Source organism: Dryas octopetala, chromosome 7, assembly GCF_963921425.1.
Source record: "Dryas octopetala chromosome 7, drDryOcto1.1, whole genome shotgun sequence".
In the NCBI taxonomy this organism is placed as follows: Eukaryota; Viridiplantae; Streptophyta; class Magnoliopsida; order Rosales; family Rosaceae; genus Dryas; species Dryas octopetala.
The window spans coordinates 5,549,387-5,577,061 of record NC_141372.1 but is presented as its reverse complement, the minus strand read 5'-3'; the positions used below and the strand labels follow the sequence as shown (position 1 = coordinate 5,577,061).

The following is a 27,675-nucleotide window of genomic DNA, read 5'->3' as shown; positions in this document are numbered from 1 at the left end:
TCTTTTTATGTTTTTAGATTTGTGTTTGGATTGTACATGCTTCTTGAGTAATTTTTTTTAAATGAAAAAAAAAAATTTCATAACTACCCAACCAAGAACTTAGGTTCAAAGTCATGTATATCTCATTTGCCAGGAAAGGCAATGCCATGAGGTTCCTATGTCCACCAGCCCAACAACCTAATTAATGAGATTCTTTATTCTGAAATTGTCTATTGGATATTTGTTGAGTGATTATAAGTTTTCACCTATTTCCTTCAATTATTTCAATGCAATGAATTGAATAATTTGTCATATCTTTAAAAACGAATTTAAAGATGTGAAGGTAGAATCTGATCTTCAAATAGATAGACATAGCCTAACTTTTTTTTTTTTTGGAGTTGGGGGAGGGGGGATCGAATTTGGGTACATTATGGATAATTCTACGGCCCTTCTAACTGGGTTACCTAACAACTGCAGACATAACCTAACTTAACACCTATTTACATATGTTCCCGCATACAAAAACCGATCACATTAATTAATTGAGAATGCTTTTAGCAATGTCAAAAATGTTTTTAGGAATTCAAAGCACATTTACTAGTATTTGATCGAAATACACATAAATATGTTTTCCTTTTACGTTAGAAAAACATTTTTAGTGCTTCTTAAAGATCCAATGAAGATAGAGGATAACAACAAAAGTTTGAAGGAACACTATGTTTGAAAGCACTTGTTTTAGCATGACCTAATATATATGAAATGCAATACCATTTCATACATATATTTGTAAGTAATAATATATGTTATTCACACGTCTCCAAAAAAAAAATTAATATATGTGACGGTTATATAAGACATTTCTTTCATAACATGCATGTAAGACCCACTTTTATATGCTATAACCGACATGCATGTTTTGAGAACGATGTTATATATAAACGCCGCCTACATAAATTTATCCACCCACAAAGGAGTTAGATCCAGCTAGAGTGCAAAAGGAAAATGCAAACTACTTCATTGAAATGGAATAAAAATGATTCAAAAGAGAGTACAAGACAGTAATGGGATACAATTAGGAGTTTGGTAAAGAAGGAAAGAAAGAAAAAGAAAGCAATTAGGTTCATCTTAAAAGCAAATCACTTAGGCAAATCAACAAACACAAAAGCATCAGCTTTAAGCAATATGCACTTTGCTTAACAAACCCAAAGTGGTCCTGCCCAGGTGTGTATTGTATATCATCCACAAGTTGATCTGATGGGGCTTCAATTTGCGAGGTACATAATACACACATATAGTGAATTCTCACATGGGCCACCAATCAGATTCAGGACCATTATATATCATCAAGTTTGATGGGCTGAAAACAATGTCTTAATTGCTTGTGGTCCAAGAAATTGATTATCCCTAACGCTTTGATTTGTACATGATGATGATGATGCTATTTCCTGCATGTGATGGACCATTTCCAGCCCTTCAATATTGACTTGGGTGCACAGGTCGGTACTGGATCAGATGACAGGGAGTTATGGGTCAACGCAAATGGTCCACCCATCGGACAGTCACAATTCAACGATTGCGTTCAATCTAATCATGATTATTCCCTGGAATGTTTGTCACCAAATAAGCATACCCAGAAGCCCGGTTGGGAAAAGATTGTGCCAATTCACCAATTTGGCAAGTTTTGTTTGTGGAAGGGATCGATTTGAATTGTTGCTGTTGTGATACGTGGGTTTGTGTCCCACTATTCCAATCAGCATCATTTTTTTTTTTTTTCATAAATTAAAAAATTAAACTGAAAATCATGAACAACAGTTTGGAAACATAGTGTTTAGTTATAGATTTTTTTTTTTTTATAAGGAAGAAAAATTTGGGATTATTGTCGGACCAAAAAATATAAAGGTAAATATGTTCAAGACAAAAGATAAATTTTAATGCGGTGAACGTGGATCGAACACGTGACCTTCAGATCTTCAGTCTGACGCTCTCCCAACTGAGCTATCCCCGCAAATGATAATTTGGTACATTTTCTAGTTTTAAAATCAAATAATTGCGCAAAGAATATTAAGACTGAATAGTCATGGTCTGTTTATTTAATAGCCCATTGTGCTTCACTGGCAAGATTTGGGAATGGCCTTGATTCAACCGGGCTACTAGGCCCATTAGATGAGAAGCCCACATAACCAGTCCATTTAAGGTCCATCCCCTCCAACAACCCTACAATCGAATAGAAACCCTAATCCAGTTCCACTCGGAGTATATAAATCGCCCACTACTCGTACGCGAGAATTTTCCCGCAACACCTGCAAATCTAGGGTTTCTGCAACAACAAAAAAATGGTACTCTCTCTCTCTCTCTCTTGATCTTTGACAACAAATACATGTTCATAGTTTATAATGGTGTGAAAATGGAATATATGAATATAGGGAAAAGGAACAGGGAGCTTCGGGAAGAGGAGGAACAAGACCCACACGCTGTGCGTGCGATGCGGACGCCGAAGCTTCCACCTCCAGAAGAGTCGGTGCTCCGCTTGCGCATACCCTGCCGCTCGCCTCAGAAAATGTAAATAACTTGTTTGTAATTTTTGCGCTATTGAATTGAATCCATGGATCGTAAATTTGAATAACTATGTTTTACAGATAATTGGAGTGAGAAGGCTCTTCGCAGAAAGACCACCGGAACCGGGCGCATGAGGTACCTCCGCCACGTTCCAAGGAGGTTCAAGAGCAACTTCACGGAAGGGACGCAAGCAAAGCCGAGGAACAAGGGAATTGCTGGCGCTGCCTCATAAGATTTCCCCCAGACCGCCGTCGTTTTGTATTGCTTTGGTTTGAGCTTTGATGGTTCTCAATTTTCTTTAACCAGTTGGATCTTTGTCACTGCTTGATTTTTATTATGAATGGAAATTACTATCAGTTACATTATTGTTGTTTATTCGATGCTAGAAAAATTTCCTAAGTTGTGCACCAAAATTTTAGTTTTATGATTCCATTATTCTGAATCGTGATTCTTGGTTCATGTTTGATGTCTGCATTTCAATTGTGAGTGAGCCGGTCGTGTGCCGCAGATGTCTGCATTGCAAATGCAGATTGCGAGCAAATCAGTTCATGTGCTGATGTCTGCATTGCAGATTGTGAGTGAGCGAGCAGCTCCCAATGCGCAAGGCGGACCTCTAGCACTTGAACATTTTCGATGAATGAGAATTCTCCTAAATACACCTTTGCCGCAGATGTCTGCATTGCAAATGCAGATTGCGAGCAAATCAGTTCATGTGCTGATGTCTGCATTGCAGATTGTGAGTGAGCGAGCAGCTCCCAATGCGCAAGGCGGACCTCTAGCACTTGAACATTTTCGATGAATGAGAATTCTCCTAAATACACCTTTGCATGTTGAATTTTGGTTGTTAGGAATGAATTTTAGGAAGAAAGTTATATTGAACACATTCGTTCTCCCCAGGATTTTTGAAATCACCAGGTAATCGGACTAGTGCAATCCTAATCAACTTCAAATCACCAGCAGAATTTTGGTTAATGTGATTTTCAACTGCCATTCACCTCTTCCTACTTGCTTGGTCTTGTGATAAGCATCATAAGGTTAGCAAGGGAAAAGGGTTCTATCATGGATCAACATAAATATTATGAACAAGCTGATGCAGTTTCTCCAACTATTGCAAAGAATAAGTAAACAATGATCGAGATTAGACAAGCCCAAGGAGCACAAAATTGGAGTACATGGATTAATATGTCCTTTGAATAAAGCTTTCAATAGATTTAACTAGGAAAACAGTACCATCTAGAACCAAAATTTCAATACAAGAAGAACAAAATTGAGCTACTACCAGCTTTAACAAATTGAGCACACTTCCTCTCCTTTTCTTTGTCGGAATGTGTGGCTGTCAAATTTAACAAATTTTCAAGATGCAAATTACAAAGTTTAATGGCATAACCATATTTTGTGTAAAGTTGAAATTTCAACTACCAGCTTCTTGAAGTTGGATGTATCTTGAATGACTGAGATAGCATACCTACTTGAGCAGAGAAAGGCATAATTCTGGTTTTCTAGTGCTTGAGCCAGTAATTCCGCAGCTGAGCCATATGCAATAGCATCTCATCACGACCCTGATTGGTTAAGCTGCTGGTCATAATCCACGGCGGCACTGTCTGGAAGAAGCCACTTATTAACTCCTGAAAATCCTTCACATTTTCTTCGGCTCTTTTCCCTCCATGCCTTTTCTTCTTCCGCTTGTCGCATTTGGTGAATATTAATGTCATAGGAATCTGAAAGAACATAGAGTTACCTCTGTACATCATTCACTTTTAAAACAGGTAAGGTGAATATAGAAGCATGCTCAGAAAAGTAAATTGCACTCATTCACATATTTAAAGAACAAATGTATTTTTCAGCCGGTTAAGTTTAGGGAGGCAAACTCAAAATTGGAACAACAATGTATTTGCCATCAGTCAGAAGAAGAAAAAGAAGCAAGTGTAGTCAAAGAGAAAAGTGTTTGTAAAAGAGATGCCCCTGGATGGGTAAAATTATTCAGCTGTAGTCATTTTGTTACACCATATCTTCCTTTTCACCCTGTCATGAATGTAAAGAAAGGATATTACCTGATTCTGACCAAGCCAACTAGCATACTCGAGATCAATTTTTTTGGCAGGAATGCTGGCATCAACAAGAAGGAAAACCGAAACTAATGTGGACCTATTCAGGAAGTAGTCTTTAGTAAACTTTCCCCAATCAGTTCTAAGTTCCTGTGGTGCAGCTGCATACCTGTTCAGGTTAAATGCCGCACAAAGATAACACTATATCAGTTTGAAACATGCAAAACGAGGAACAAATCAACACTCTCTTGTTTGATATTTTACAGGAGCATAATTGTAGGGACCGACACTGAATCCTAGCACAATGCGAACTGTAAGAAACTAAAGCCTATAAGGTATGCATGGATGCAACCCCACGAAGCCCTCAAGAATTTAAATTTCCATCATTAACAATCATGTAAAATGCCACTTTACTATCATTACATCTTCTATATCGACAAAAGGACCATAGAAATCAAATACACATAGTTTTCAGCCATACCCATAGCCTGGCAAATCCACCAGGTACCAGCTATCGTTGATCCGAAAATGATTGATACATTGTGTTTTCCCTGCAAGAAAAAATTAACATGAATAGTGAATTAAGATGCTAGAATGCTTGATCAATCCACACACCAAAAAGCCGCAATACCATTCATCAGGGTAACTCAAACAGTAACAAACTACAAATCAAAAAATTTAAGCTAACTCATAACAACTAACCTAACAAAGACTGAAAGACACAGCACAACAAAGCAAAGCAACAACACTGTCCTTAAATATGTACCAAACCAATTCAAAGCAATATTCTTGTTGGGGTTTCTTCACCATAAACAAAAATTCAATACACCACAGAAAATGAAAAATGAACATATTGAATTCATGGGGTATATGATACTACTGACCAGGTTTCTTGGACGTTAAGGCAAGGCGTTTTCGGCGCACGAGCGAGTTGAGCAGCGAGGACTTGCCAACATTGGAGCGGCCGACGAGCGCAAACTCAGGGAGGCCATCGGAGGGGCAATCCTCAGTCCTCACACTGCTCTTCACAAAGTCAGCTTGCTCCACCCGAGCGTCCCTGGCGTACTTGCTGAGCACTATGTTCGACCCCTTCAAGAGTCTCGTGCTCAGAGCACCGGAGTCAGTGAATAAAACCTCGGTTTCGGGGGGCACGAAGAGCTTTTCGAGCGGGATTTCGATCTGGGTATCGAATTCTTGAAGGGTTTCGATGTGGGGTTGTGAGATGGGTATGGGCTCTGAGGCTGAGAGGGTGGATTTTGGGGCGGAGAAGAGTGTGGAGGTGAAGATGGGGTTTAAGGTAGTGGTTATGGTGTTGGGGGTTTTGGGTTTTGAGAAGAGAGTGAAATGGGTGTAGAGAGATATGTGGGTTCTTGGGAGGTGAAGCAGAACCATGTCTATGTATGTCTTTGTGCTTTTTTCTCTTTAGAAGTTGTGAGTACCCATGAGCTGCTGAGCTCTGCTCTGTTCTGGGTTTTGTGAAGCTCAGAAGTGATGGAGCGAAAAATCGTGGCAGCGAGACGATGAGGGAAGGGACAACAACTAATTGACAAGGAACGGTGCGTTTTGGGATATCAAAATAACTATAAATTTTTTTTGTTTTTTAAATAATTAAAATGATGTGAATCGCTCATTATTCTATCTATTTTCACCATTTAAGCTAATTCCAAAAGTTTAGTCAGATTTTTTCATTACTATAGGTTTAGCACAATAATTAATAATTTTAAAACTTTAAATCAACACAATAATTGTCTATGATATTGTGGTGTAATAGTGGCACTTAATCTTTTATTTGAGAGAGATTTCTTAAATTTTAATCTCATAAATATCAGTTGTCCATAATAAATAAATAAAAAATTGTACACAATAATTATATGTTATGAAGGCTTATTTCAATGAGTTGATATGACATTCCATATAAATGTATGAAATGATACGTATATAATTTTTTTTTTTTTTGGCCACTGCATAGATAGTTTAATCTTAGATGATAGGTTGAAAACATAAAAAAGGTTGAACTAAGGACTCTTGGATGTTATTATTATTATTTCTTTAAAAAGAACTCTTAGGATGTATTTTTAAACAAACTCAAATGTTTAAGTTAGTATTTTGAAAAATTTTATCATACATAGACTATATAAAATGCAATTACGGTCAATGACTATTTAGTTTAATAAATGACATTCAATTTCTCTTTATTGGAGGTCGGAGTTAATCATGAGTTCAACTCTCATAACATATTGACGCTATTCATGCATATATTTACAGTTATTAATTTTGTTTTTTATTTGAAGGAGAGAGGATTAATTTTGAATGCAGTGAGGCGAATTTTATGTTCATTCCAACTCGATAACTCCAATAATTACATTGGTCAATAATATTATATTAATTATATTTTTTACAGTACTTTTAGAAAGCTTAAAAGCGCTTTTAAATAATTAAAAACATTTTTATTTATATTTGATCAAAAAAATAAAAAGCACTTTTGAGTTATAAAAATATTTAAAAATACTTCGGAATAAAGCAGGTACTTTTTAAGAAAGCATTTTCAAGTATATTAACAAGTAGTATTTGAATTTTTAAAAAAAAATTCTATAAATTTTTAACAAAAGCGCTGCTAAACTAAAGCGGTAAACACTCCAAAACAAGCGCTCATTCTACCACACTTTTCATTGGAGCGAATCGAAAGAGTTTTGTGCACTGACACTTTTGCAGTTTTGCCCAAAAATCTTTTTAACAAACTCATTATTATTTCGCATGTGTAATTGTTAGTTTGTTACGAATTTACGATAAGTAGAGCTTTTTTACCTTTTTCATTTTAATAAGTCGAGATTAAATCCCAGACACGGTACGGCACGGGAGAGGCGAGAATATGCAGGCAACGAATCTGATCTAGCCACGTCAAGATCATCGTGGAGAGAAGTTTCTGTGACCAAAGGCAAGGTGGATGATTGAGCTACAAGTTTTCAAACTACATTTCTGAGATTCACCGGCCAACTCTCATCCTCGGTTAGATCTCCGAAGGCACTGTACAGTACCGTAGTAGTCGTCCCTGACCTCAATTCCGATTGCTCATGGCTCCTCCGGCCCAGTCCCAGCGATCTTCATCGCCGTCTCAGCCTTCCGGGTAAGTCCTGATTCTCTCTTTAAACCCTAGTCCCCATCCCCCGTTCCCTGTTTGGTTTCCGAGAAAGTTTTAAGATAAGCAATAGAAGAAATTTCGATTAGTCAGCTACACTGGGCTTAGTTTTAGTGAATCAAATTTCTCTTGGCTCCAAAACAGCGTGGACGCCCAATGAACCGATTATCTGAATGCTATTATTGATCACTTTATGTATTAATTTAGTTACTGAGAAACTGTGTTGAACTGTTTGAAATGATTGGCATTCTATTACAATCCAAAGACAGCTGAATTCTAATTCATTGATGATGTTCCGATGTTATGCTGCTCTGGTTTTGCTACATCTATGAAAACTTTATTTGAACTTAGAGAGCAGATTGTATCACTATTGGTTCAAGCATGCATTTGCTCAGAACTTTATTTGCATGTCTGTTAATCACTTCCTTTCACTTTAAATCCACACTCAAAGCTTACTTTCCTAGCAGAAAAGGCGAAGTGGCTGATGTGAAATCACAGCTTCGGACTCTTGCCGGCAGCCGAGCTCCTGGAGCGGATGATTCAAAGCGGGAGCTTTTCAAGAAGGTTATCTCTTACATGACAATTGGCATTGACGTCTCATCTGTTTTTGGAGAGATGGTGATGTGCTCAGCAACCTCGGATATTGTTTTGAAGAAAATGTGTTATCTCTATGTTGGGAATTATGCAAAAGTCAATCCCGACCTCGCACTTTTGACAATCAATTTTCTCCAAAGAGATTGCAAGGATGAAGACCCGATGATCCGAGGGCTTGCATTGAGAAGCTTGTGTTCGCTACGAGTGACGAACCTGGTGGAGTATTTGGTGGGACCATTGGGGGCAGGGTTGAAGGACAATAATAGTTATGTGAGGATGGTCGCAGTTATGGGGGTGCTGAAGTTGTATCATATATCGGCTTCAACATGTGTTGATGCAGATTTTCCAGCAATGCTTAAGCATTTGTTGCTTGAGGATCCAGATACTCAGGTAAGGCTATTTCAGTTGTCTGATATTATTTGCTTAAGGACACTAATAGATGTGCTGCATGAACATGAATAACAAGAAGACAGCCCAAAATAATGTTTTATAGAATGAGTATCTTGTTGGTTTATATGGTTTTTCTTTTCAAACTTGACATGTGATTTATCACTAGAGAGTTATATGGTTTTTCTTTTCAAACTTGACATGTGATTTATCACTAGAGAGTTATATTGTGTTAAGATAAGAATCAGCAAGATGTGTAAAGATGTGGTTTCCATCACCTATAATTTCTGGTCAGACAGTCTGATGATCTTAAGTGTTGGTTTCAAAACTGTAACTGAAGCATCCCTTTTATCACTGAAGCCGCACTTTGTCAACTATGAAGTAATTTGGCACCTGACTCCCTGATTTCTGTTATTTTATATTATGAGTTGCTGATTTTGATGCTTTTCCCCAGAAATGTATTTTCCCTTTTTATTGGTAAAGGGCGAAAGCTTCGGGAGAAGAACAAAGTTAAATGCTTTAGATATAATAGTGTAATGATTTATTTAAAATGCCATCACTTCTCTGATTCCTGCCTTTTCTATATTCTAGTTTCATAAGTTGTCTCAATTTTTCCCCCATGTTATATGAGTGCTACAGATGATTCAGGAAGTTTTCGTCTGTTCTTTTAGTTAGGACATTCTCATTTTATTGCATTCTCAGGTGGTTGCAAATTGTTTGTCTGCCCTGCAAGAGATTTGGAGCTTAGAAGGAAGCACCTCTGAGGAAGTATCCAGGGAGAGAGAAATTTTGCTTAGCAAGCCAGTTATATACTATCTTTTGAATCGGTAGTTTCTCTATGTCCTGGCCATTAAACTTACTCTGCAGTTGTCTCTGGGATCCACAATTTCATGACACGATTAAATCTTGATTGGTTTAGTGTTGGTTGTCAATAAATTTGGTTTTGTTAATACCGTTGTCATATAGGGTCAATGTAGTAGCTCTATTAATTATTTTTGAATTATAGAAAGTATACTTAGATGAGAAGCACTTTTTACTGATCATTTTGTCACATTTAGATAGTCAGAAAAAGAGCACATTACTTCCTAATAACTTTTCTAGGGAGTAGATAGCCCATACTAATGCTACAGCAGGAGCTGACAGATTTATCAAAGGGTCTTCTTTGATTATGTAGTGAATTGGACAATATAAAATGGGAGAAAATTGAGAACTTAGATCAAAGAAGTTGAATAAAATAAGTGTGGGCAAAAGTAATGATGTGATGGAGAATGATGGAAATCATACTTTTAGGGGTTTGATGTGATTAAGGACATGATTAGGGATTTGATTAGGAAATTGGTTTGAGTTGATATGGGATGTCTCCTTATAAATTGGCCATGGTGCAACTCTTTTGACATACTTGAATATTGAAACCTAGTTATTTCTCTTCTTCTTCCTTCACCTCTGCTCTCTTTCTCCTCTCCTCCCCCCCCCCCCCCCCCCCCCTCTCTATCTCTTTCTCTCTCTCTTCCATATTGGTTCTGCATCATGATGTTATACCGATAATTTATGTAATGGTGAATCTTCCACATAGAACATGAGTGGAAAACCAAAGTTATATGAGGTTGGTGCTCACCTGTGGCAATTTTTTTTATTGTTCAGGATCAGGGAATTTAGTGAATGGGCACAATGTCTTGTACTTGAGTTGGTCGCTAAATATGTACCCTCAGATAGCAATGAGATCTTTGATGTCATGAATCTGCTGGAGGATAGACTTCATCATGCAAATGGTGCTGTTGTCTTAGCAACCATCAAAGTATTTCTTCATTTGACTTTGTCAATGACTGATGTTCATCAGCAGGTAGGCATAAAGAAGTTAGTTTTCTTTTTTCAATTTAAAATGTAGGAATAAGTGTAGTTGTTTCATGTTACAAAAGGAAACTTCTTGTAGTTGCATAACCATATATGAGCTACTAAAAAATATAGAAGAATTTTTGGCTGCTAATTTGCAAATCCCTTGTCTTTTAATTAGATGGAATTTAACTCATATTGTAGAATCCAATATAGTATACAAAGTGGTTAAAAGAAAAGGGATTTCAGGATATGATGATTTTGACTTTATGCTCTCATCGTTGGTGTTCATGTTGCACCAACTTGCAGTGGGTGCGCTTTGTATCACTCTTGTTATTCTTATGAGAACCCCTTCTCTAATGAAAAGTATTTCTGGCTAGGTATATGAACGCATTAAAGCTCCTCTTCTAACCTTAGTGAGCTCGGGAAGTCCAGAGCAATCGTATGCCGTTTTAAGCCACCTGCATCTTTTGGTGATGCGTGCACCTTTCATATTTTCTTCCGACTATAAACACTTCTATTGCCAGTACAATGAGCCATCTTATGTTAAAAAATTGAAGCTTGAAATGTTGACTGCAGTGGCAAATGAGAGCAATACTTATGAAATTGGTAAGAAAACACCATCTGAAGTTCATTACAGGTCCTTGAAACAATGTGTGTGTGTGTGTGTGTGTGTGTGTGTGTGTGTGAGAGAGAGAGAGAGAGAGAGTGTAATCTGCACTGTTTTTGGTGATCCACTCTTTGGTCACTCTCACAGGTGCTGTTATTCTTTGTTAGCCTTCAAGTATGACTGATGCATAACATTCTTGAGTCCATTTCAGTGACGGAATTATGCGAATATGCTGCAAATGTTGATATTCCCATTGCAAGAGAGTCAATCCGTGCAGTTGGGAAAATAGCTCTACAGCAGTATGATGTGAATGCGATTGTTGATCGGCTTCTTCAGTTTCTGGAGATGGAAAAGGACTATGTAACTGCTGAAGCTCTGGTAAATAATCATGTTTGTTCCTGTTATTTACTTATAATGATAAACCTAAGCATTTTGGTTTACTGGGGTACATTCCTGTGAAATGATATGTTAAAAATGCAAAGAAATTATAATTAAGTTGAAAAGTTAAAGAAAAATGAAAAAAGGAAAAAAAAAACTACGTGATTGTTTTATATACTCATTAGCTTGCACGATTCACTTAAGTTTTGAGTCCTTTCTGCAGGTTCTTGTAAAAGATCTTCTGAGGAAGTATCCACAATGGAGTCAAGATTGCATTGCAGTTGTTGGGAACATCAGCAGCAAAAATGTCCAAGAACCCAAGGCCAAGGCGGCTCTTATATGGATGCTGGGGGAGTATTCTCAGGACATGCATGACGCACCTTATATTTTAGAGAGTTTGATTGAAAATTGGGACGATGAGCATTCCGCTGAGGTATTTAATTATGCTGCCTTTTCCTGAACCTCTAATTGTGTTATTGATTACTTCATATACTTCTGAGTAATGGACGGTTCCATTGCACAGGTTCGCTTACATCTTCTCACAGCGGTAATGAAGTGTTTTTTTAAGAGGCCACCTGAGACTCAGAAATCCTTGGGAGCTGCACTGGCTGCCGGTCTTACTGATTTTCACCAGGTGCATGTTGCTCTGTTTTGTTATTGTTATTTATACTATTAACTTAAAGTAATTCATGTGTAAGTTATCTGTAGTATTTTGTTTTGGAATGTTCAATAAAACGTTCAGTTGGTTGCAGGATGTTCATGATAGAGCCTTATTCTACTACAGGCTTTTGCAACATAACATAAGTGTAGCAGAACAAGTGGTAAACCCTCCAAAGCAAGCTGTTTCTGTCTTTGCAGATACCCAAAGCAGTGAAATCAAAGATCGGATATTTGACGAATTTAACAGTTTGTCTGTTGTATATCAGAAGGTAATAATAGTTCTCCTCCCTTGTAAATGGTTTCAGATCAAAACTCCACTCCCCAGTCCTATTCCAGGAAGCACATGTCAGGATAGACAAACACAAAGCATGCACAAACATATATGTGTATCTATGTATTCATCATGCATATGTTACTCATCTTAATTTAATTGATACTGGTACTTTTGGCTTGTTTACAATATATCAAGAACTTTGTCAAAGGCAGGTCTCAAACAGACTGATATTTTAAATGCTTGCAGCCATCGTACATGTTTACTCATAAGGAACACAGAGGTCCATTTGAGTTTTCAGACGAAATTGGACATTTATCTATTGGGACAGAATCTGCAGATACTGTTGTTCCAGCTAATAGAGTTGAGGCAAATGATAAGGATCTGCTTTTAAGTACCTCAGAGAAGGAGGAGACAAGAGGTCCCAGTAACAATTCTTCTGCATATAATGCTCCTTCATATGATGGTTCATCTGTGCCTGTTCCCACTGCTCAAATGTCAGAGTTGGCAATTTCAAACTCCACTGTACTAGGACATGCTCCACAGTCTGGCTTTGCCATTGATGATCTACTTGGCTTGGGTCTACCTTCTGCACCTGCGCCTGCACCTGCACCTTCACCTCCTCCTTTGAAGCTTAATCCAAAAGCTGTTCTGGATCCAACCACTTTTCAGCAGAAATGGCGCCAACTGCCGATATCTTTATCACAGGTCTAACTTTCAATTGAACTTGATTTGATTTTTCCTCTGTTTCTTTGGACGTTGATTGCCTTTTCTGGTTAGTGTTATAAAGAATTTCTTTCCTGAATTTTTAATCTGGTAGGAGTTTTCCACTCTGGAGACTGATTTTTCTTTCTCACAAAGATGTTCTTTTTATTCTTACTTACTTAGTCGGACAACAGTAACCACAGTTTATAACTTCCACCTGCATTATATTTATAGCACATGTATGTTTTTGTACATTTTTTAACAAATTGCATCTATTATTTGGTGCAGGAGCATTCTGTTAACCCTCAAGGAGTTGTGGCATTGACAACGCCACAAGTACTCCTGCGGCATATGCAAGGCCATGCCATCCACTGCATTGCATCCGGTGGCCAATCCCCAAACTTCAAGTTTTTCTTCTTTGCACAAAAGGCAGAAGAATCTTCCACATTTTTGGTAGAGTGTATAGTCAACACATCAACCGCCAAAGCTCAAATAAAGATCAAAGCAGATGATCAAAGTGCAACCCAGCCCTTTTCATCGTTGTTCCAATCTGCTTTGTCCAAATTTGGCATGCCATGAGCATTTAAAATAAAGCCTTAGCGAGAAATAGGTCTTAAGTGAGGTCCTTCGATTAGTTTCCTCATAAGACAAAAGGAAAGAGTGTGATTTTGTAGCTGTAGATCAATCTACAATGAGATTGCGTATGGGGTGAGTGGTTTTTTCTTTTCTTTTTTTACATGTTTTATTTTTTTTTTCTTTTATTGTAAAACCGGAACCAATTGCTTCTGTTGTGTAACCCAACCCACCCCCAAAATTTCTGGTGAAGTTTTCAGTGTACCATGACGTGTAAAATTCATGTATGTGATTATTTTCAAGCAGGCACAGTGGACATAATAAGGTATTATCATTTTTATATCTGTACAGACACTACTTTTGCAATTGAATTCTTTCATATTAGCTTCAATCAACCCAGACCCATGTTCAATGTTCTGAATTCTATGTTCAATACCTTTTATCAACCCAGACCCATGATTTAACCTAGCTTGATCAATTAAAGAAAAGAGGATAACAAAATGTGGGTTCTCTTCTTATGGGATGTGCATTGCAATTAGGGCTGGGTTTTTTTTTACCGCAAAACCGATTTGAACCGACGTTCAAACTGTTCGGTTCGGTGGTTATTGGTTGAAAATTGGTTTCGGTGGTTTGACCAAACCATACCGCCTCCCTCGAAACACCAAAACCCCGAATCTCCACCGACACCAACACTCACCGAGCCTAATCGAAAAGTTGGTAACTGCCAGGAGTTGGATTGGCAGCGGGCGTTTTGTGCTCCTCCGCTGTTGTCGATTTCGGTTGTTGGTAAGGGCCGTTCGAGTCAGGTACCAACACCGACTCACCCCTAATTGCAATTGTGGAATGAGTGGGTAGGACTTGGACACTGGCCCACCCCCGCCCCCCCCCCCCCCAAAATAAAAAAGAGTAGGAGGACTTGGGCTTGGGACTGGGACTGGGCCTGGGCCTGGGTTGCAGGTGAAATAGCCTCACCCTCTTCTCCTTGGTAGAGTGGGAACATAAACCATGGCGTTAGTTTGCAGAGTTTTATCAGCTGCGAGAAGGGGTTTACGGCCTAAGGCTTTGGCACTTCCCAGTAGCTCTCGACGTTCGTTAAGTAACGAAACAAGCTTGCTTCGGAGGTTGGCTGAGGAACCCAAATCACGTATCAAAACCATACTTGCTTCCGAGGAATGCTCTGCCCTCCAAAGCTCTGATTTTTCCTGGGAATCCCTCCTTACTTCTCTCGCTTCTTCTTCCTCTCCTGAGAAATCTCACTTGGTAATAACTCTCACAAGCTTTCCCTATGGTTGTAACTCATATTTGGATTGTTCAGAAGTCTTTGTATTTTCTCACCCCCTGTTTGGTTGATGAGAAAGCTAATAGAGAGAGAAAAGAGAAAGAATAATCGATGCTTTGAGCTTAAATGTTTTATGTTGGTTAATGGGAGAAAAGAAATTGAGAATTCAACTCAACTGGATAATATAGAATGTCCAAAATAAAGCGATAAAAGGGTAAATAGTGTAATTGTATCATTTGCTGAAAGATGAGCTACTAAGTGAAGTAGAAGGCATAAATTTTTTTTTTTGTTTTTTGGAGACGATTTAAACCAACTCCTGCTTATACATGTATGCACATTGTTTGATTAGTCAGGTTTTGGAATGGAAATTGGAGAAGTTGCTAAAGGAGAATAAAAGAGATCATGATCAGTACTCTGAGCTGATATCTCTATGTGGAAAAATTCAGAACCTTCCACTTGCAATACAAGTCTTTACTTCTATGGAGGCTAATGGAATCAAACCCACTTCTGCTATTTTCAATTCCCTTATACAAGCTTGCTTCTCTTCAGGTAATGTATTGAGAGCTTTCAGCCTATTTGAGACAATGGAGAGCTCAGAGGGATTTAAACCCAATTCTGACACTTACGATGCATTCATCTCTGCATTCTCAAAGTTGGGGAAAACTGATTCCATGCAAGCTTGGTACTCTGCCAAGAAGACTGCTGGATTCGCTTCTGATGTTCAAACCTACCAATTTCTGATTTTGGGTTGCATCAAATCGAAAAATTTCGAGCTTGCTGATAGATTCTATGAAGAAATGGCATTATCAGGGATCATGCCCAACTTGCCCATATTGGAGAATATGCTGGAAGGGCTGTGTAAGAGGAGAAGCTTTGATCAAGTTAAAGAGTTTCTGAAGATAGTGTTAGATGCTGGGTTGAAGATCAATGAGAAGATGGCTGAGATGGTTGTGGGCTTGTATGTTGAACTTGGGATGGTGGAACAACTGGAAGAGCTACTTGTAAATTTAATGGAGACCAATCAAGTTTCAGAAGTTTTGTTGCTGGCCCACTGTGGGATTATAAGGATGAATGCCATGTTGGATAGATTGGATGATGTAGAGTACTCTGTGGGGAGGATGCTGAAACAAGGATTGTCATTTAAACATCAGGATGATGTTGAAAAGGTAATCTGTTCGTACTTCAGGAGCTCGGCTTATGATAGGCTGGAGTTGTTTTTGGAACGTATAAAGGGTTCTTATGAGGTTACAAGATCAACTTATGATTTGTTGGTTGCCGGCTATCGAAGAGCGGGGTTGTTTGACAGGTTGAATGATATGAAATTAGCTGGATTTTCATAGCATCCTTTACAATGGTCCATAGGATGAGGGAAATGCAAGAAAATCCTCTATTTTGTTCCTATCAATCAAAAGGGTTAAATTGGAGCTGAAGGCCTGAGTATTTGCAACCACTATGAAAGGAAGGCCATGACCAAATCATCTGAATGGATGCTGTAAAGGGCACCCTTTCAAGTTGGAACTTGGAAATTTGCAACAGAGGATGAGAGTTTAAACACAACCTTCACAATGAGCTAACCACTTCTTTCAGTCCCTCCCTTTTTTTTTTCCAAAAGTAAAAACAAAAGTATTAGTCCTTGGAAAAGAGTACTTCAAGAAGAAGACAGTATTGAGTATCCTACTAATCTTTTTAACTTAATTGTGGGCACCTAGCTTTGTTGTCATCTACTCTAATTTTTAACATGTTACTTTGTATATTCTTAATTGGAGCATCTCCCAGTAGAACACTGCCAACAAGTAAAGCCAATCACCTTGTGTGTGATTCATGTGGTCCCTTCCCTACCAAATTCTTGCAATCTGAAATGAGAGACAACAAAAAGAGAACCCAGAGTGGTGTGAGTGCAGGAGCCTAAGGACTTCTATGATTGCTCGTGCATGCACATATATCAGACATTGAACCTCGCAGTAGTCTGCCTATAGTCCTAGTGGGACAGCCAGTGGAAGCTGAACTGGATTTCCACTTCCATCAACAACTAGTGAACAACTAGTGACTGATCACAGATCACTTCCCAATACAACATAAATAAATTAACTAAGCAAGGTTAGTTAGAAGAAACTTTAAAAAATGATAAATGTCGTTCACGGGTTGGTAAATATTCTCTCAGAGGACCACCCTGTTAAAACATCTCAAGAAACCCAACAAAATCTTACCTTGCAACAAGCAATGTCTTCACTGCCTCCAGCAGCTGCTCCTGTAACCACGCCACCACAGCCACCACCATTGTCCCCTCCATTGCCACCACCACTGTCACCGCCATTATCGCTGCCATTGCCACCGTCACCACCATTGCTGCCACCATTGCCACAGACAACACCATTCCCATCTCCACCATCTTCACCTAGTACTCTTCCGGCCCTGCCACCTGTACACAACTCTATATCTCCTGTTTCCTCACTACTGCCACCTCCACTTCCACCAGTGCCAGTTCTGTTGCCACCAACTACAGTCATTCCTCCACCACCTTCAGTCACCTCTCCCCCTCCACTTGCAGCAGTCACCTCTCCCCCTCCACCTTCAATCACCTCCCCACCTCCACCTTCAGTCAACTCTCCACCTCCACCTTCAATCACCTCCCCACCTCCACCTCCGGCGTCAGTCAACTCTCCACCTTCACCACCACCACCAATTCCATTGCCATCAAGACCTTCTCCTGCGCCACCTTCATCACCACCACCACCACCACCTTTGGCAACGCCAACAACACCAGTTGTTTCTCCTCCATCAACGACTCCGGCCGGCGGCTCTCCACCACCTGCATTGCTAACTCCTTCACCGCCATTAGCGAGTCCAAGCAACGACTCTCCAGCACCTGCATTGGCTAGGACTCTGCCACCTTCTTCATTTAGTAATACCACAAACCCACAGCCAACGACATTGGCACCTCCATTAATGCTGCATCCACCATCACCATTGTCCTCATTGCCAGCAACATTGCAAGTCCAGAAGCCACAAGCAAATACGCAAGCAGGTCTTGTAGCTGGGTGTGTCATTGGTGGAGTTGTTGTCGTTGCGCTCCTGCTTGGCATAATTCTATTTCTTGGTTACAAACGTAGGAGTGGAAAGAACAGTGCCCTTCCGGAGGATCACCATAAATCACCCTCCTTGGCCCCAAAAGGTGATGACTATGACATTCATTACTATGTGATGGGTTCCTTGCTTAAATTGATGTTGATGTCGGGCTTAAACTCTAATTTATACATGTTTTTAAATAACAAAATTTTGGGTAATTCTGGGTTTTCTATACATTATTTTATAGCTGATGCTTCCTGCATTTCCCAGATGGTAATCCTGTTTCACGTTTGATTTGGAAACCCAAGATTCTCTATAGTTTCTGAGTATAATGTGCTGATTTCTATACTCTGTGGCTTTGGTTGCATTGTCAGATCACAATGTCTCTCCACTAGGGGTCCATGTTATCAGGGTGCTATCCAGGTCCTCTGTCCCACAATTCCCAATGAGCCGCACTGCTGGTTCTGCTTCAATGAAATCTGGGACTGGGTCTGGGGCTCCATATCCACCACCTCAAACTCAAAGGCCTGGTTTTCCCTTGGATGACTCAAATGGGATTTTCGCGTATGATCAATTGGTGGTAGCCACAAATGGATTTTCAGAGGCCAACCTTCTTGGACAAGGCGGTTTCGGGTATGTCCACAAGGGAGTACTTCCTGGTGGGAAAGAAGTTGCAGTCAAGCAGTTGAAGACAGGAAGCCGGCAGGGGGAGCGCGAATTTCAGGCTGAGGTGGAGATCATTAGCCGAGTGCATCACAAACATCTGGTGTCGTTGGTTGGGTACTGCATTACTGGGGCGGAGAGGTTGCTTGTATATGAGTTTGTTCCAAACAACACATTGGAATTTCAATTGCATGGTAAGTCCATGTTTGATAGCTTTATGGAATTACTAGTCCTCTTGTGAATGATTAAGTTCAGAGATATCACTGTTAGTTGTTTTCCCCTTGGTATATGGTGTTAAGATAAAACACAATGCTTTGCAGGAGAAGGGCAGCTTGTTCTGGAGTGGGCAACCAGACTGAAAATTGCAACTGGGTCCGCAAAAGGATTAGCATATATCCATGAAGATTGTGAGTTCTTTCTCATACTCTCTCTCTCTCTCTCTCTCTCTCTCTCTCTCTCTCTCTCTCTCTCTCTCTAAATGGCATCATTCTTGGCTGCAGGTAATCCAAAAATCATTCATCGTGATATCAAGGCATCAAATATTCTTCTGGATCATAAGTTTGAAGCAAAGGTAGGACTCTGTACTATCAACATAATTGATTATACATTTTCGATCTTCTAACTTTTTTATTCTGTATTGGTATCAGTAGTTCTGCAATTTAGACCCTTTCTTTCATGATTCACGATGTCTCCTCCCATGATAACTGACCCTTTAATTTCTTTGATGTATTGGTGTTAATAGCCATAATTTCATTAATGAACTTGAGATGTATGTTCAGGTTTCTGACTTTGGACTGGCCAAATCTTTCTCTGATACCAATACTCACATCACTCACTTTTCCACTAGAGTAGTGGGAACATTTGGGTAAGACCATGCTTTTTATTAATCATAACAACAACTCTATAGCCATGTCTCACTTTCACTTTGTGCTTGGGAATAAACTTTTGTTTGATGGAATTTCCTTAATCATTTGTTATTCACATGAACATATACAGGTACCTGGCTCCAGAGTACGCATCAAGCGGTAAGGTAACAGACAAATCAGATGTGTATTCATACGGAGTTGTACTTCTAGAACTTATAACTGGACGTCTGCCTATCAGCACAATAGAATCCATAAGGAACGAGGGACTGGTTCAGTGGGTAAGTTCTCTTCTATTCTCCCCATTTTCCTGACTTTTTGTTCTTGTTAATGTAAGATGGGGATAGCGTTCCATTCTGAAATCAGCTTAACTTAGGATCTTAAAGCTTTTTTCTTAATAAGAATAAGGCATGTGCTATTAACCAAGATATGCATGGTTTCATTAGTGTATATAACTATAAGCACCCAAATTTTGATGAAATTGGCTTTGACATGGTCATTAAGACAGTTCAAATACATCATTTCTTCAAGGAGCCTGTCTTTGGTTTCCACTTTCAACAGCTTCAGATCATCTGACTGATGCATAACATCAACTGTGGATAGTATTTCTTTTGAGTGCAGAAATTTGAGTGTTCAAATGACTGAATATTCTGTTTTTGGCATTGTAGGCCAGGCCATTGCTCACTCAAGCCCTGGAAGATGGTGAGTTTGATTCTCTTGTTGATCCACGATTGGAGAGAAACTACAACAACAATGAGATGACTAGAATGGTTGCTTGTGCCGCTGCTTGTGTACGACATTCAGCATGGCTTCGACCACGAATGAGCCAGGTAATCCCTTCTTTTTCTTTTACTGTTTTTCTGATGAAAAAAGAATCTCAAACTTCTACAAACACCACCAATGATTTAGCTACAATACATGACCTGCAAACGAAGCTTATAAGTACTCAACTAAATAACTAAAAACCATTACACTTCTTCCAAACCAAGCAGATAGTCCATGCCTTAGAAGGAGTTGCTTCCTTGACGTATCTTCGTGAAGGAATCACACCAGGACACAGCACATTATACAATTTCTTGGGCAATTCATACAATAATCCCCAGCAATACAATGAAGGGTTCAAGAATTCCAGTATGACAAGTCAAGAGTATGGCATCAGTAGGTACAGTGAAACCACCAGTGAGTACGGTCTTAACCCTTCTGGCTCTAGCAGCGAGACCTGGCAAACAATCTGAAGTTGAGATACCAAAGTTTGTTTCTTGGGAGGAATTTTTTGATTTGATTTATTTACATATACATATATTCCATTTTTTAGTTGCCTCCTCAAAAGATTCACAGCTTACACTAATCTTTTTGGTAAATAATTTAACAGTAGACTTTTTGTTTTTGGTTTGCAGTACAGTATCTGTGATTTGCTTGTTCATATTTGTTGAGAGTTGTGACCCTCCATAAAAGATTGGAAAAAAATTTAAGGTGTGAGACCCTCCATAAACAGAAATTGCACCCCCACTCTTGTGAGAATCCAAGAATTTTTCACCAAAAAGGGTCTCATCCCATGATCCCAAAACCATTCACTAAGCAAAGAAAGAAAAATACTGATTCGAATTGTCACGCGGTTGAGCTTAGCATGTTCCATACAAAGTGAATTGGTACTGCTGAAGTATGAAACAAGGAGATCACAAATCAAATTTCATGTCCTATAAATTTCCTTCCTGGTATTTAATAACCAGAGTAACTAATTACAGAGTGTAAGACAGAAGAAAACTTAATTGACAATACTCAAATGGATGCAAGACCCAACAAGATCTTAGAATCAGTAGCAAAGAAAATCGGTAGAATCTTTATTGAAACATGGATTGAGAATTAAAATCAATGCCAACTTGTATTGCAAGTGGAAACTAGATGAGCATGGGAGCAAATCCATCACTTCCCAACTTCATAAAACTAAGTTGGTACCTTTAGTGTTCTCTCTCAACTGTTTTACTTTTCTGATGTGTGCTTCGACTATAATAAGCAAGGCCTACGATGCAAGCTGAAATACTAGTTGAAGGGAAATCATCCACCTTCACCTTTTTCTTTGTTAAAACGTATCATAGATTTCACCCATTGCTTCCATGGAGCATCCTGTTGTTGCTCGATCCATGACAAAAGACAGCTATCCAACAAGCAGAAGAAGTTGACATAGAGGAGCTGATACCTCACAGGTATAAATCGGAAATTCACTACTTGCACAATCGGCCATACGCCTCCTTCCAGAACGAAGGCTGGGAGAAAATCCCTTTTTACATCTTCCTTGATTTGAGGAACACTCTTTCCAGAAGAAAACCCCATGTAAGTGAAAAACACAAGTAAATCCAATGGCCCAAAAAGGAGCCCATCAATCGCAACTTTAGAAGCAACAAACTGAAATGAATTTGGTCGCATTAGGAGTCGTGACCTTATATATCGATCCAAACCTTCATACCTGCAAAAGGATAATAGAAATCAAACAGGTAAGCTGGAGAATACAAATACATCAAGAAAAGAGAGGAAAGACACTGACGTCACTAAAGAGGAGCCTCAAATTCATGTGATTAGTGTGGTTCTTTAATTTGTAAAATTCTAGAACATAATCACTTGTCCACATACTCAGAATGTAAGAACTTTTTTGCCTTTTTCCAAAATGCTTACCATAAGTGGCCAACTGGCCCAACAAACCCAAACCCAAACAAGCTGGTTGTAGCCACTCTTCTCCAATTGATTTTTAATTCTTCATCTTCATCCTGTGATTGAAGATAGTTTGTTATTCTAATAACAGAGAAAGGTAATAAACAGTATGTTGCTCGCAATGTCTAGCAAACACACATCACATCATGTCATACAAAACTGTTCAGAGTTTTTGTTATATTTCTCTCATATATTAACAAATAAAGAACAGGAAAGAAAATATAGCCTAAATTGGGCTCATGCTTGCAATGTCTTACAAGGTGCTTGGCTTAATATGTTAATGATAATCTCAACGAACAGGACATTTCACCAGTCATTGGTAGAACATCACAGAAGAAAGGAGCCCAATAAACTACAGAGGATACATTTATATTCTGGTCTCGCAAATCGCTTCATTAGATAATAAATAAAATCAAAGTCCTGGTACTGTGGTGACTAATGAGAAGTTGGTGATTGGAATGGCCAAAAACAAAAGTTAGGAAAAGATGTAGACCCCAATCAATTTTAAAAATTCCACCATTTTGGAAAACAGTCACCGTAGATAAAAGAAATATTTAGGAGCCTTTACACAGATGATCCACAAACCCAATTAGGCTTGAAAAATTATCAATTTCAGTGAAGATAATCTCCAACTATGACAAAGAGACTACAGGTTTCATAGGAAGTTTAACAAGATGTTCAAGAACAAAAGGTAATAGGTAGTGATTTCAAGGAACTCGACCATATTTCCCTAAAATTATAAATGGGAAATTGGAATTTTTTGCTTGCTTGTTCAAAAAGAATAATAGTGAAAACAAACCAGAGAAAATGCGGGTGCGAAACCTTTTCCCTAAACATGTGGAATCAGTGCAATTAATTAAGCAACAAGGTCTACGCTTCTTGAAGATAAAAATAGCAACAACAAAAACAACAATGAAATTAAAAAAGAGCAATTAATCATAACCAGGCAAAGCATGAAAGCAGTTCCATAAACAGAGACATACAAATGCAAGAACAAGGGCTAAAAGATGAAATGTAAGAGAAAATAAGAGAGACCTATTTCGGCAAATAGTGAACAAAAGCAAGAAGTGCCAGCAATGTTGAAAGAAATTTGAGAATAGAAAGGGTTCCACCAAACCATGAAAGAAGTTCCCTAAACACAGACATACAAATGCAAGAACAAGGGCTAAAAGATGGAATGCAAGAGAAAATAAGAGAGACCCATTTAAGCAAACAATGAATAAGAGCAAGAAAGGCCATAAATTTTGACGGAAAAGAAAGGGTTCCAGTAATGCGGTATAAATAAATACCTGAATTTGGATTTGATTGTGGCGCTTGGCCGTGGAGTGAGTGATGGCCTGGGCAGCTATGTCACCAAAACCCCAAATCAAACCAGAGCTGATAACCTGTGTCTTAACAGGGTGAGCACATAAGCAATTCTGGTACAATCTCCACAACTTCAACATATCCCAGAAAGATTTCAGAGACACAGAAAATCTAGAATTATATTATGGCTTGCGGGTGTTCATGTGCGCCTTTGGAAAAGGGTTGAATATTCAGATGAATCTCTAATCTATGTTCTAATCACAGTGCTTTTTCTGATTAAAGAAATGGTTGAGAAAGAAGAATATTGTTTGATTTTCTCTCTCTCTCTCTCTTTTATAATTTTCCGGGAATTCATCTTGCAGCAGAAAGTCATTTTCCTAAAATTCTGAAGGGAACCAAATTTTGCTATAGGGGCAGAAACGTCCTTTTACGTTAAGGTGAGTGCGCAGGCTAGACCCATGTACGGTGATCCGGCCCATAATACAAACGGGATTAAATTGGTTGGCCTGCAGTGCCGAGTCGGACATTAGTTTGATATAAATTGTTGATTTATTCTTTATAATTTTACATTTTTCGTCATGAAACATTGTATTAGAATTTGAGTTTAGTTCATGCAATGATAATGCTATTAATGCTATTATTAATTTGTTATTATTATTGTAGATTTTTATTAGAAAAGGTGGGTGGGTGTTTAGAGATTTTTATTGTTAATCGAAACGAAAATATATGTACAGGAAATGAAATATATAATTTTTTTTTTGTTGGGACTTGGGCAAAGAAATATATTTTCATGATTGTCAAACAAAAGCTTATGAGTTATGACCAAAAAAAGAAAATGAAAAATAAGAAGCAATTTCTGGAAAATTTTCAGAGCCTCACTTTTCCTCCTTATCCCCATCACTTTGTCTCTCACCCTTTGTGAGATTAGATTAGATTTTCATGCCTTATAAAAAGTCTGCAAGCAAATTCAGAGCCTCTCTCTGCCTGCAAAAGCCTGCCATATCTCTAACGCCAACAGGTACAAACCTTGTCTCTAGCTCCAAAGAGCTTCCTAATAGCTTGAATGTTCAAAGTATCACTTACTGCGAAGATTGAAATTTTTAATAGAATTGCTTGGCACTATCTAAAATTTTGTTTCTTGGGTTTTCCTGATATACATTAATCTTGCGATTAAACTTTTTCTTAATATCAAGTTGCTTTTCTTTTTGGGTCAAGAATGTTCAAGCAACTTGAACATAAAGAACCTTGCTTGATTTGCTGGTATATCATTGTTTTCTCACTAAGTACCCAAAAATGTGAAAATGGAAAAGATTCATATTGTGGTCTTGCTGTGTATTCAGTGCGAAGTTAAGAGGTCCACTCAAACCCATAATCAAGTTGACAAAGCCATACCCATATGGGAGAATCCGGCAAAGAGAAGGCTTTTTCAAGAACAATAAAAAAAAATGAAGAAACAACTACCACTATTGCAAATGGACGGGTTCAAGCATTGCCAATGAAGGTATTGTATCATCAACTCAATGATTTGATTATGTGCTGGACTATTGTACTGCTTCTGGTGTGTGCTTTATTTGTTAATAATGAAGTTTAAGAAGGTTTGTGTATTAAGAAAATTCGATGTTATTTTGATATTTTGAACCCCACAGGAAAATCATCCAGATGATAAGAATAAATTGCATCCAATTTCAAAGTCTAAAGATTTGTCTAGTCAACCCCATTGCGTTATCTGCATGACCAAAGATAGTTGCCGAATTGTGCGTTCAAGAACGAAGCTAATGAACATTTTGGTAGAGAGAGGGAGACCCCAGGAAGCCCAGTCCATTTTTAATGGTTTAATTGTAGGAGGACACAGACCATCACTGATATCATACACAACTCTCCTGGCTGCCTTGACCATCCAGAAGCGCTTTGAGTCCATACATTCAGTTATATCACAGGTGGAAGAGAATGGAATGAAGCCTGATTTAATATTTTTCAATGCTGTTATAAATGCTTTTGCCGAATCTGGGAACACAGAGGAAGCCATGGAAACCTTTAGGAAGATGAAGGAGAGTGGATTAAAACCCACTACTAGCACTTATAACACTTTAATCAAAGGGTATGGGATTTCTGGTAAGCCTGAAGAGTCTTTGCAACTGCTTGAGATGATGTCCCAAGACGAAAAGGTGAAACCAAATATAAGGACTTTTAATGTATTAGTCAGAGCATGGTGTAAGAAGAAGAACATTATGGAGGCATGGAATGTGGTGTATAAGTTGTTAGCTTCTGGAATGAAACCCGATGCTGTTACTTACAACACAATAGCAACAGCTTATGCTCAAAATGGAGAGACAAGCCAGGCGGAAGGAATGATTGTAGAGATGCAGAACAACAAAGTGCATCCCAACGAGCGAACTTGTGGTATCATAATAAGTGGTTATTGTAAAGAAGGTAAATTGAAGGAGGCCTTAAGGTTTATGCACAGGATAAAAGATCTTGGGCTGCATCCTAACATTGTTGTGTTTAATTCACTGGTTAAAGGTTTTGTTGACACCATGGATAGAGATGGGGTTGATCAGGTGAGTTATGACCTACAACATTGTCTAGTTGTTTCTTCTTGTAGTTGCACAAACTGGTATTTTGTTTTAAGTTTTGAAAATCATTAAGAGAATTATATATATACTAATTTTCAGGTCCTGAAGTTGATGGAAGAATTTGGGGTCAAACCAGATGTGATAACATTTAGCACCATCATGAATGCCTGGAGCACAGCAGGATTCATGGAGAAGTGTACGCAAATCTTTGATGATATGGTGAAGGCCGGCATAAAACCAGATGCACATGCATACAGCATTCTTGCTAAAGGTTATGTGCGTTCTCAGGAAGTGGAGAAAGCTGAAGAACTATTGACAGCCATGATTAATTCCGGAGTCCGCCCAAACGTTGTGATTTTCACAACTATCATCAGTGGATGGTGCAGTTCTGGCAGAATGGAGCATGCGATTAAAGTATTTGATAAGATGTGCGAATACGGAATATCTCCCAATTTGAAGACATTTGAGACCTTAGTATGGGGATTTGGAGAAGCAAAGCTGCCATGGAAAGCTGAAGAAATACTCAAGATTATGAAAGAGTTTGGTGTTCAGCCAGAGAAATCTACTATCTTGCTTGTTGCAGATGCTTGGCGTGCAATTGGATTAACAAAAGAGGCAAATAGAATGCTGGGTGTTGTTAAGAGTAAAGAAAAAACCCACCAGGTAGAAACAGAAGAGATACAATTTGAGAGCTTGGAGAAAAAGTATCAAAAGAAATCTGCAACTGCCTTTCATCCCAATCTGTTACAGATACCATCAGTAGTTACAAATGATCAAAAAGGTTCAGCTTCAGCAACTAGAAAAGGCAAACTGGGGTTGAGAGATGGTGATTTTTCATTAGACATCTCATCGCTTGCTCCAAAATCCATGAATCTGTCTCATACTTGTAAATATGGGGAAAGGTTGCCAATTATATGCCGGAAGCAGTCTCAAGGGCAGCTTGGTGTTTATGGTCAGTTTGCACAGTCATGTACAGTTGTGTTCTTGAACTGAAGGTTGCTTTATACAATTCATATAATCCTCCCAGAAGAAATTTCAGCATATGAATGTTGTAGATAGTATAGAGAACTTTTCCTTTTCATGAACATTGCTTGTTTTTTAGCACGCTGATTATGCATTGTAAGCCAAAATGTTTCACCATGTACCTTCCAACATCAATCATCAATATAGTTCTTGACATTTAAGGACATGAAGACGTGTAGCTATGTAAAAGCTAATTTGATTTGGATATATTAAAGGAATGAATTATTTTTCTTTACATCTATTTTAAACCTTGATAAAAATGGTTTTGACTAATGCAATGCATTGTCGGTATATGCACAGAGTTGCATTCTATTACATCGAGCCTCTTATGAACCCAAGCTTTTAGGCATCTTACCTTTTGGTTTCTTAGTTATTACCTAGCATCGGCCCTTATGGGCCATTAAGAACCATTATTCAGGCATTCAGATTCTGGTCGAGGCCCATGGTTATCAGCCCAAACGTTAAGGTTATAT

The 27,675-nt window shown here is 38.6% G+C and overlaps 7 protein-coding genes and 1 non-coding gene across 8 annotated transcripts; 5 read left to right on the top strand and 3 right to left on the bottom strand.

Moving 5' to 3' along the window:
* Window positions 1-1,911: 1,911 nt before the first annotated feature.
* On the bottom strand, window positions 1,912-1,984 carry TRNAF-GAA (transfer RNA phenylalanine (anticodon GAA)). Its single transcript has one exon. It is a non-coding gene; the product is annotated as a tRNA-Phe (tRNA).
* Window positions 1,985-2,201: 217 nt separating this feature from the next.
* LOC147278915 (large ribosomal subunit protein eL37y-like) lies at window positions 2,202-2,900 on the top strand. Its single transcript, XM_086251358.1, has 3 exons — window positions 2,202-2,315; window positions 2,403-2,538; window positions 2,616-2,900. The coding sequence occupies exons 1-3, from the start codon at window positions 2,313-2,315 to the stop codon at window positions 2,765-2,767; spliced, it is 291 nt and encodes a 96-aa protein (XP_086107484.1). The 5' UTR covers window positions 2,202-2,312; the 3' UTR covers window positions 2,768-2,900.
* A 753-nt stretch (window positions 2,901-3,653) lies between these two features.
* LOC147278914 (P-loop containing nucleoside triphosphate hydrolases superfamily protein) lies at window positions 3,654-6,104 on the bottom strand. Its single transcript, XM_086251239.1, has 4 exons — window positions 5,465-6,104; window positions 5,062-5,131; window positions 4,587-4,749; window positions 3,654-4,253 (listed from the first exon to the last, which is right to left on the bottom strand). Exons 1-4 carry the CDS (start codon window positions 5,970-5,972, stop codon window positions 4,035-4,037), a joined length of 960 nt encoding a protein of 319 aa, XP_086107365.1. The 5' UTR covers window positions 5,973-6,104; the 3' UTR covers window positions 3,654-4,034.
* A 1,262-nt stretch (window positions 6,105-7,366) lies between these two features.
* Window positions 7,367-14,078, top strand: LOC147278913 (adaptin family protein). The gene is made up of 11 exons (XM_086252462.1): window positions 7,367-7,704; window positions 8,184-8,700; window positions 9,400-9,524; window positions 10,339-10,537; window positions 10,908-11,136; window positions 11,349-11,515; window positions 11,739-11,948; window positions 12,039-12,149; window positions 12,268-12,444; window positions 12,696-13,154; window positions 13,440-14,078. Exons 1-11 carry the CDS (start codon window positions 7,652-7,654, stop codon window positions 13,728-13,730), a joined length of 2,538 nt encoding a protein of 845 aa, XP_086108588.1. The 5' UTR covers window positions 7,367-7,651; the 3' UTR covers window positions 13,731-14,078.
* Window positions 14,079-14,729: 651 nt separating this feature from the next.
* LOC147278912 (uncharacterized) lies at window positions 14,730-16,658 on the top strand. The gene is made up of 2 exons (XM_086252464.1): window positions 14,730-14,984; window positions 15,357-16,658. The coding sequence occupies exons 1-2, from the start codon at window positions 14,730-14,732 to the stop codon at window positions 16,341-16,343; spliced, it is 1,242 nt and encodes a 413-aa protein (XP_086108590.1). The 3' UTR covers window positions 16,344-16,658.
* Window positions 16,659-17,223: 565 nt separating this feature from the next.
* On the top strand, window positions 17,224-20,949 carry LOC147278911 (proline-rich receptor-like protein kinase PERK5). Its single transcript, XM_086250266.1, has 8 exons — window positions 17,224-18,175; window positions 18,444-18,926; window positions 19,053-19,139; window positions 19,233-19,303; window positions 19,512-19,597; window positions 19,729-19,876; window positions 20,264-20,425; window positions 20,588-20,949. Exons 1-8 carry the CDS (start codon window positions 17,224-17,226, stop codon window positions 20,828-20,830), a joined length of 2,232 nt encoding a protein of 743 aa, XP_086106392.1. The 3' UTR covers window positions 20,831-20,949.
* A 328-nt stretch (window positions 20,950-21,277) lies between these two features.
* On the bottom strand, window positions 21,278-23,947 carry LOC147278910 (uncharacterized). Its single transcript, XM_086252465.1, has 3 exons — window positions 23,591-23,947; window positions 22,266-22,357; window positions 21,278-22,059 (listed from the first exon to the last, which is right to left on the bottom strand). The coding sequence occupies exons 1-3, from the start codon at window positions 23,744-23,746 to the stop codon at window positions 21,651-21,653; spliced, it is 657 nt and encodes a 218-aa protein (XP_086108591.1). The 5' UTR covers window positions 23,747-23,947; the 3' UTR covers window positions 21,278-21,650.
* Window positions 23,948-24,424: 477 nt separating this feature from the next.
* On the top strand, window positions 24,425-27,368 carry LOC147278909 (Tetratricopeptide repeat (TPR)-like superfamily protein). Its single transcript, XM_086252463.1, has 4 exons — window positions 24,425-24,624; window positions 24,947-25,107; window positions 25,253-26,164; window positions 26,279-27,368. Exons 2-4 carry the CDS (start codon window positions 25,003-25,005, stop codon window positions 27,170-27,172), a joined length of 1,911 nt encoding a protein of 636 aa, XP_086108589.1. The 5' UTR covers window positions 24,425-24,624; window positions 24,947-25,002; the 3' UTR covers window positions 27,173-27,368.
* The last annotated feature ends 307 nt before the right edge of the window (window positions 27,369-27,675 follow it).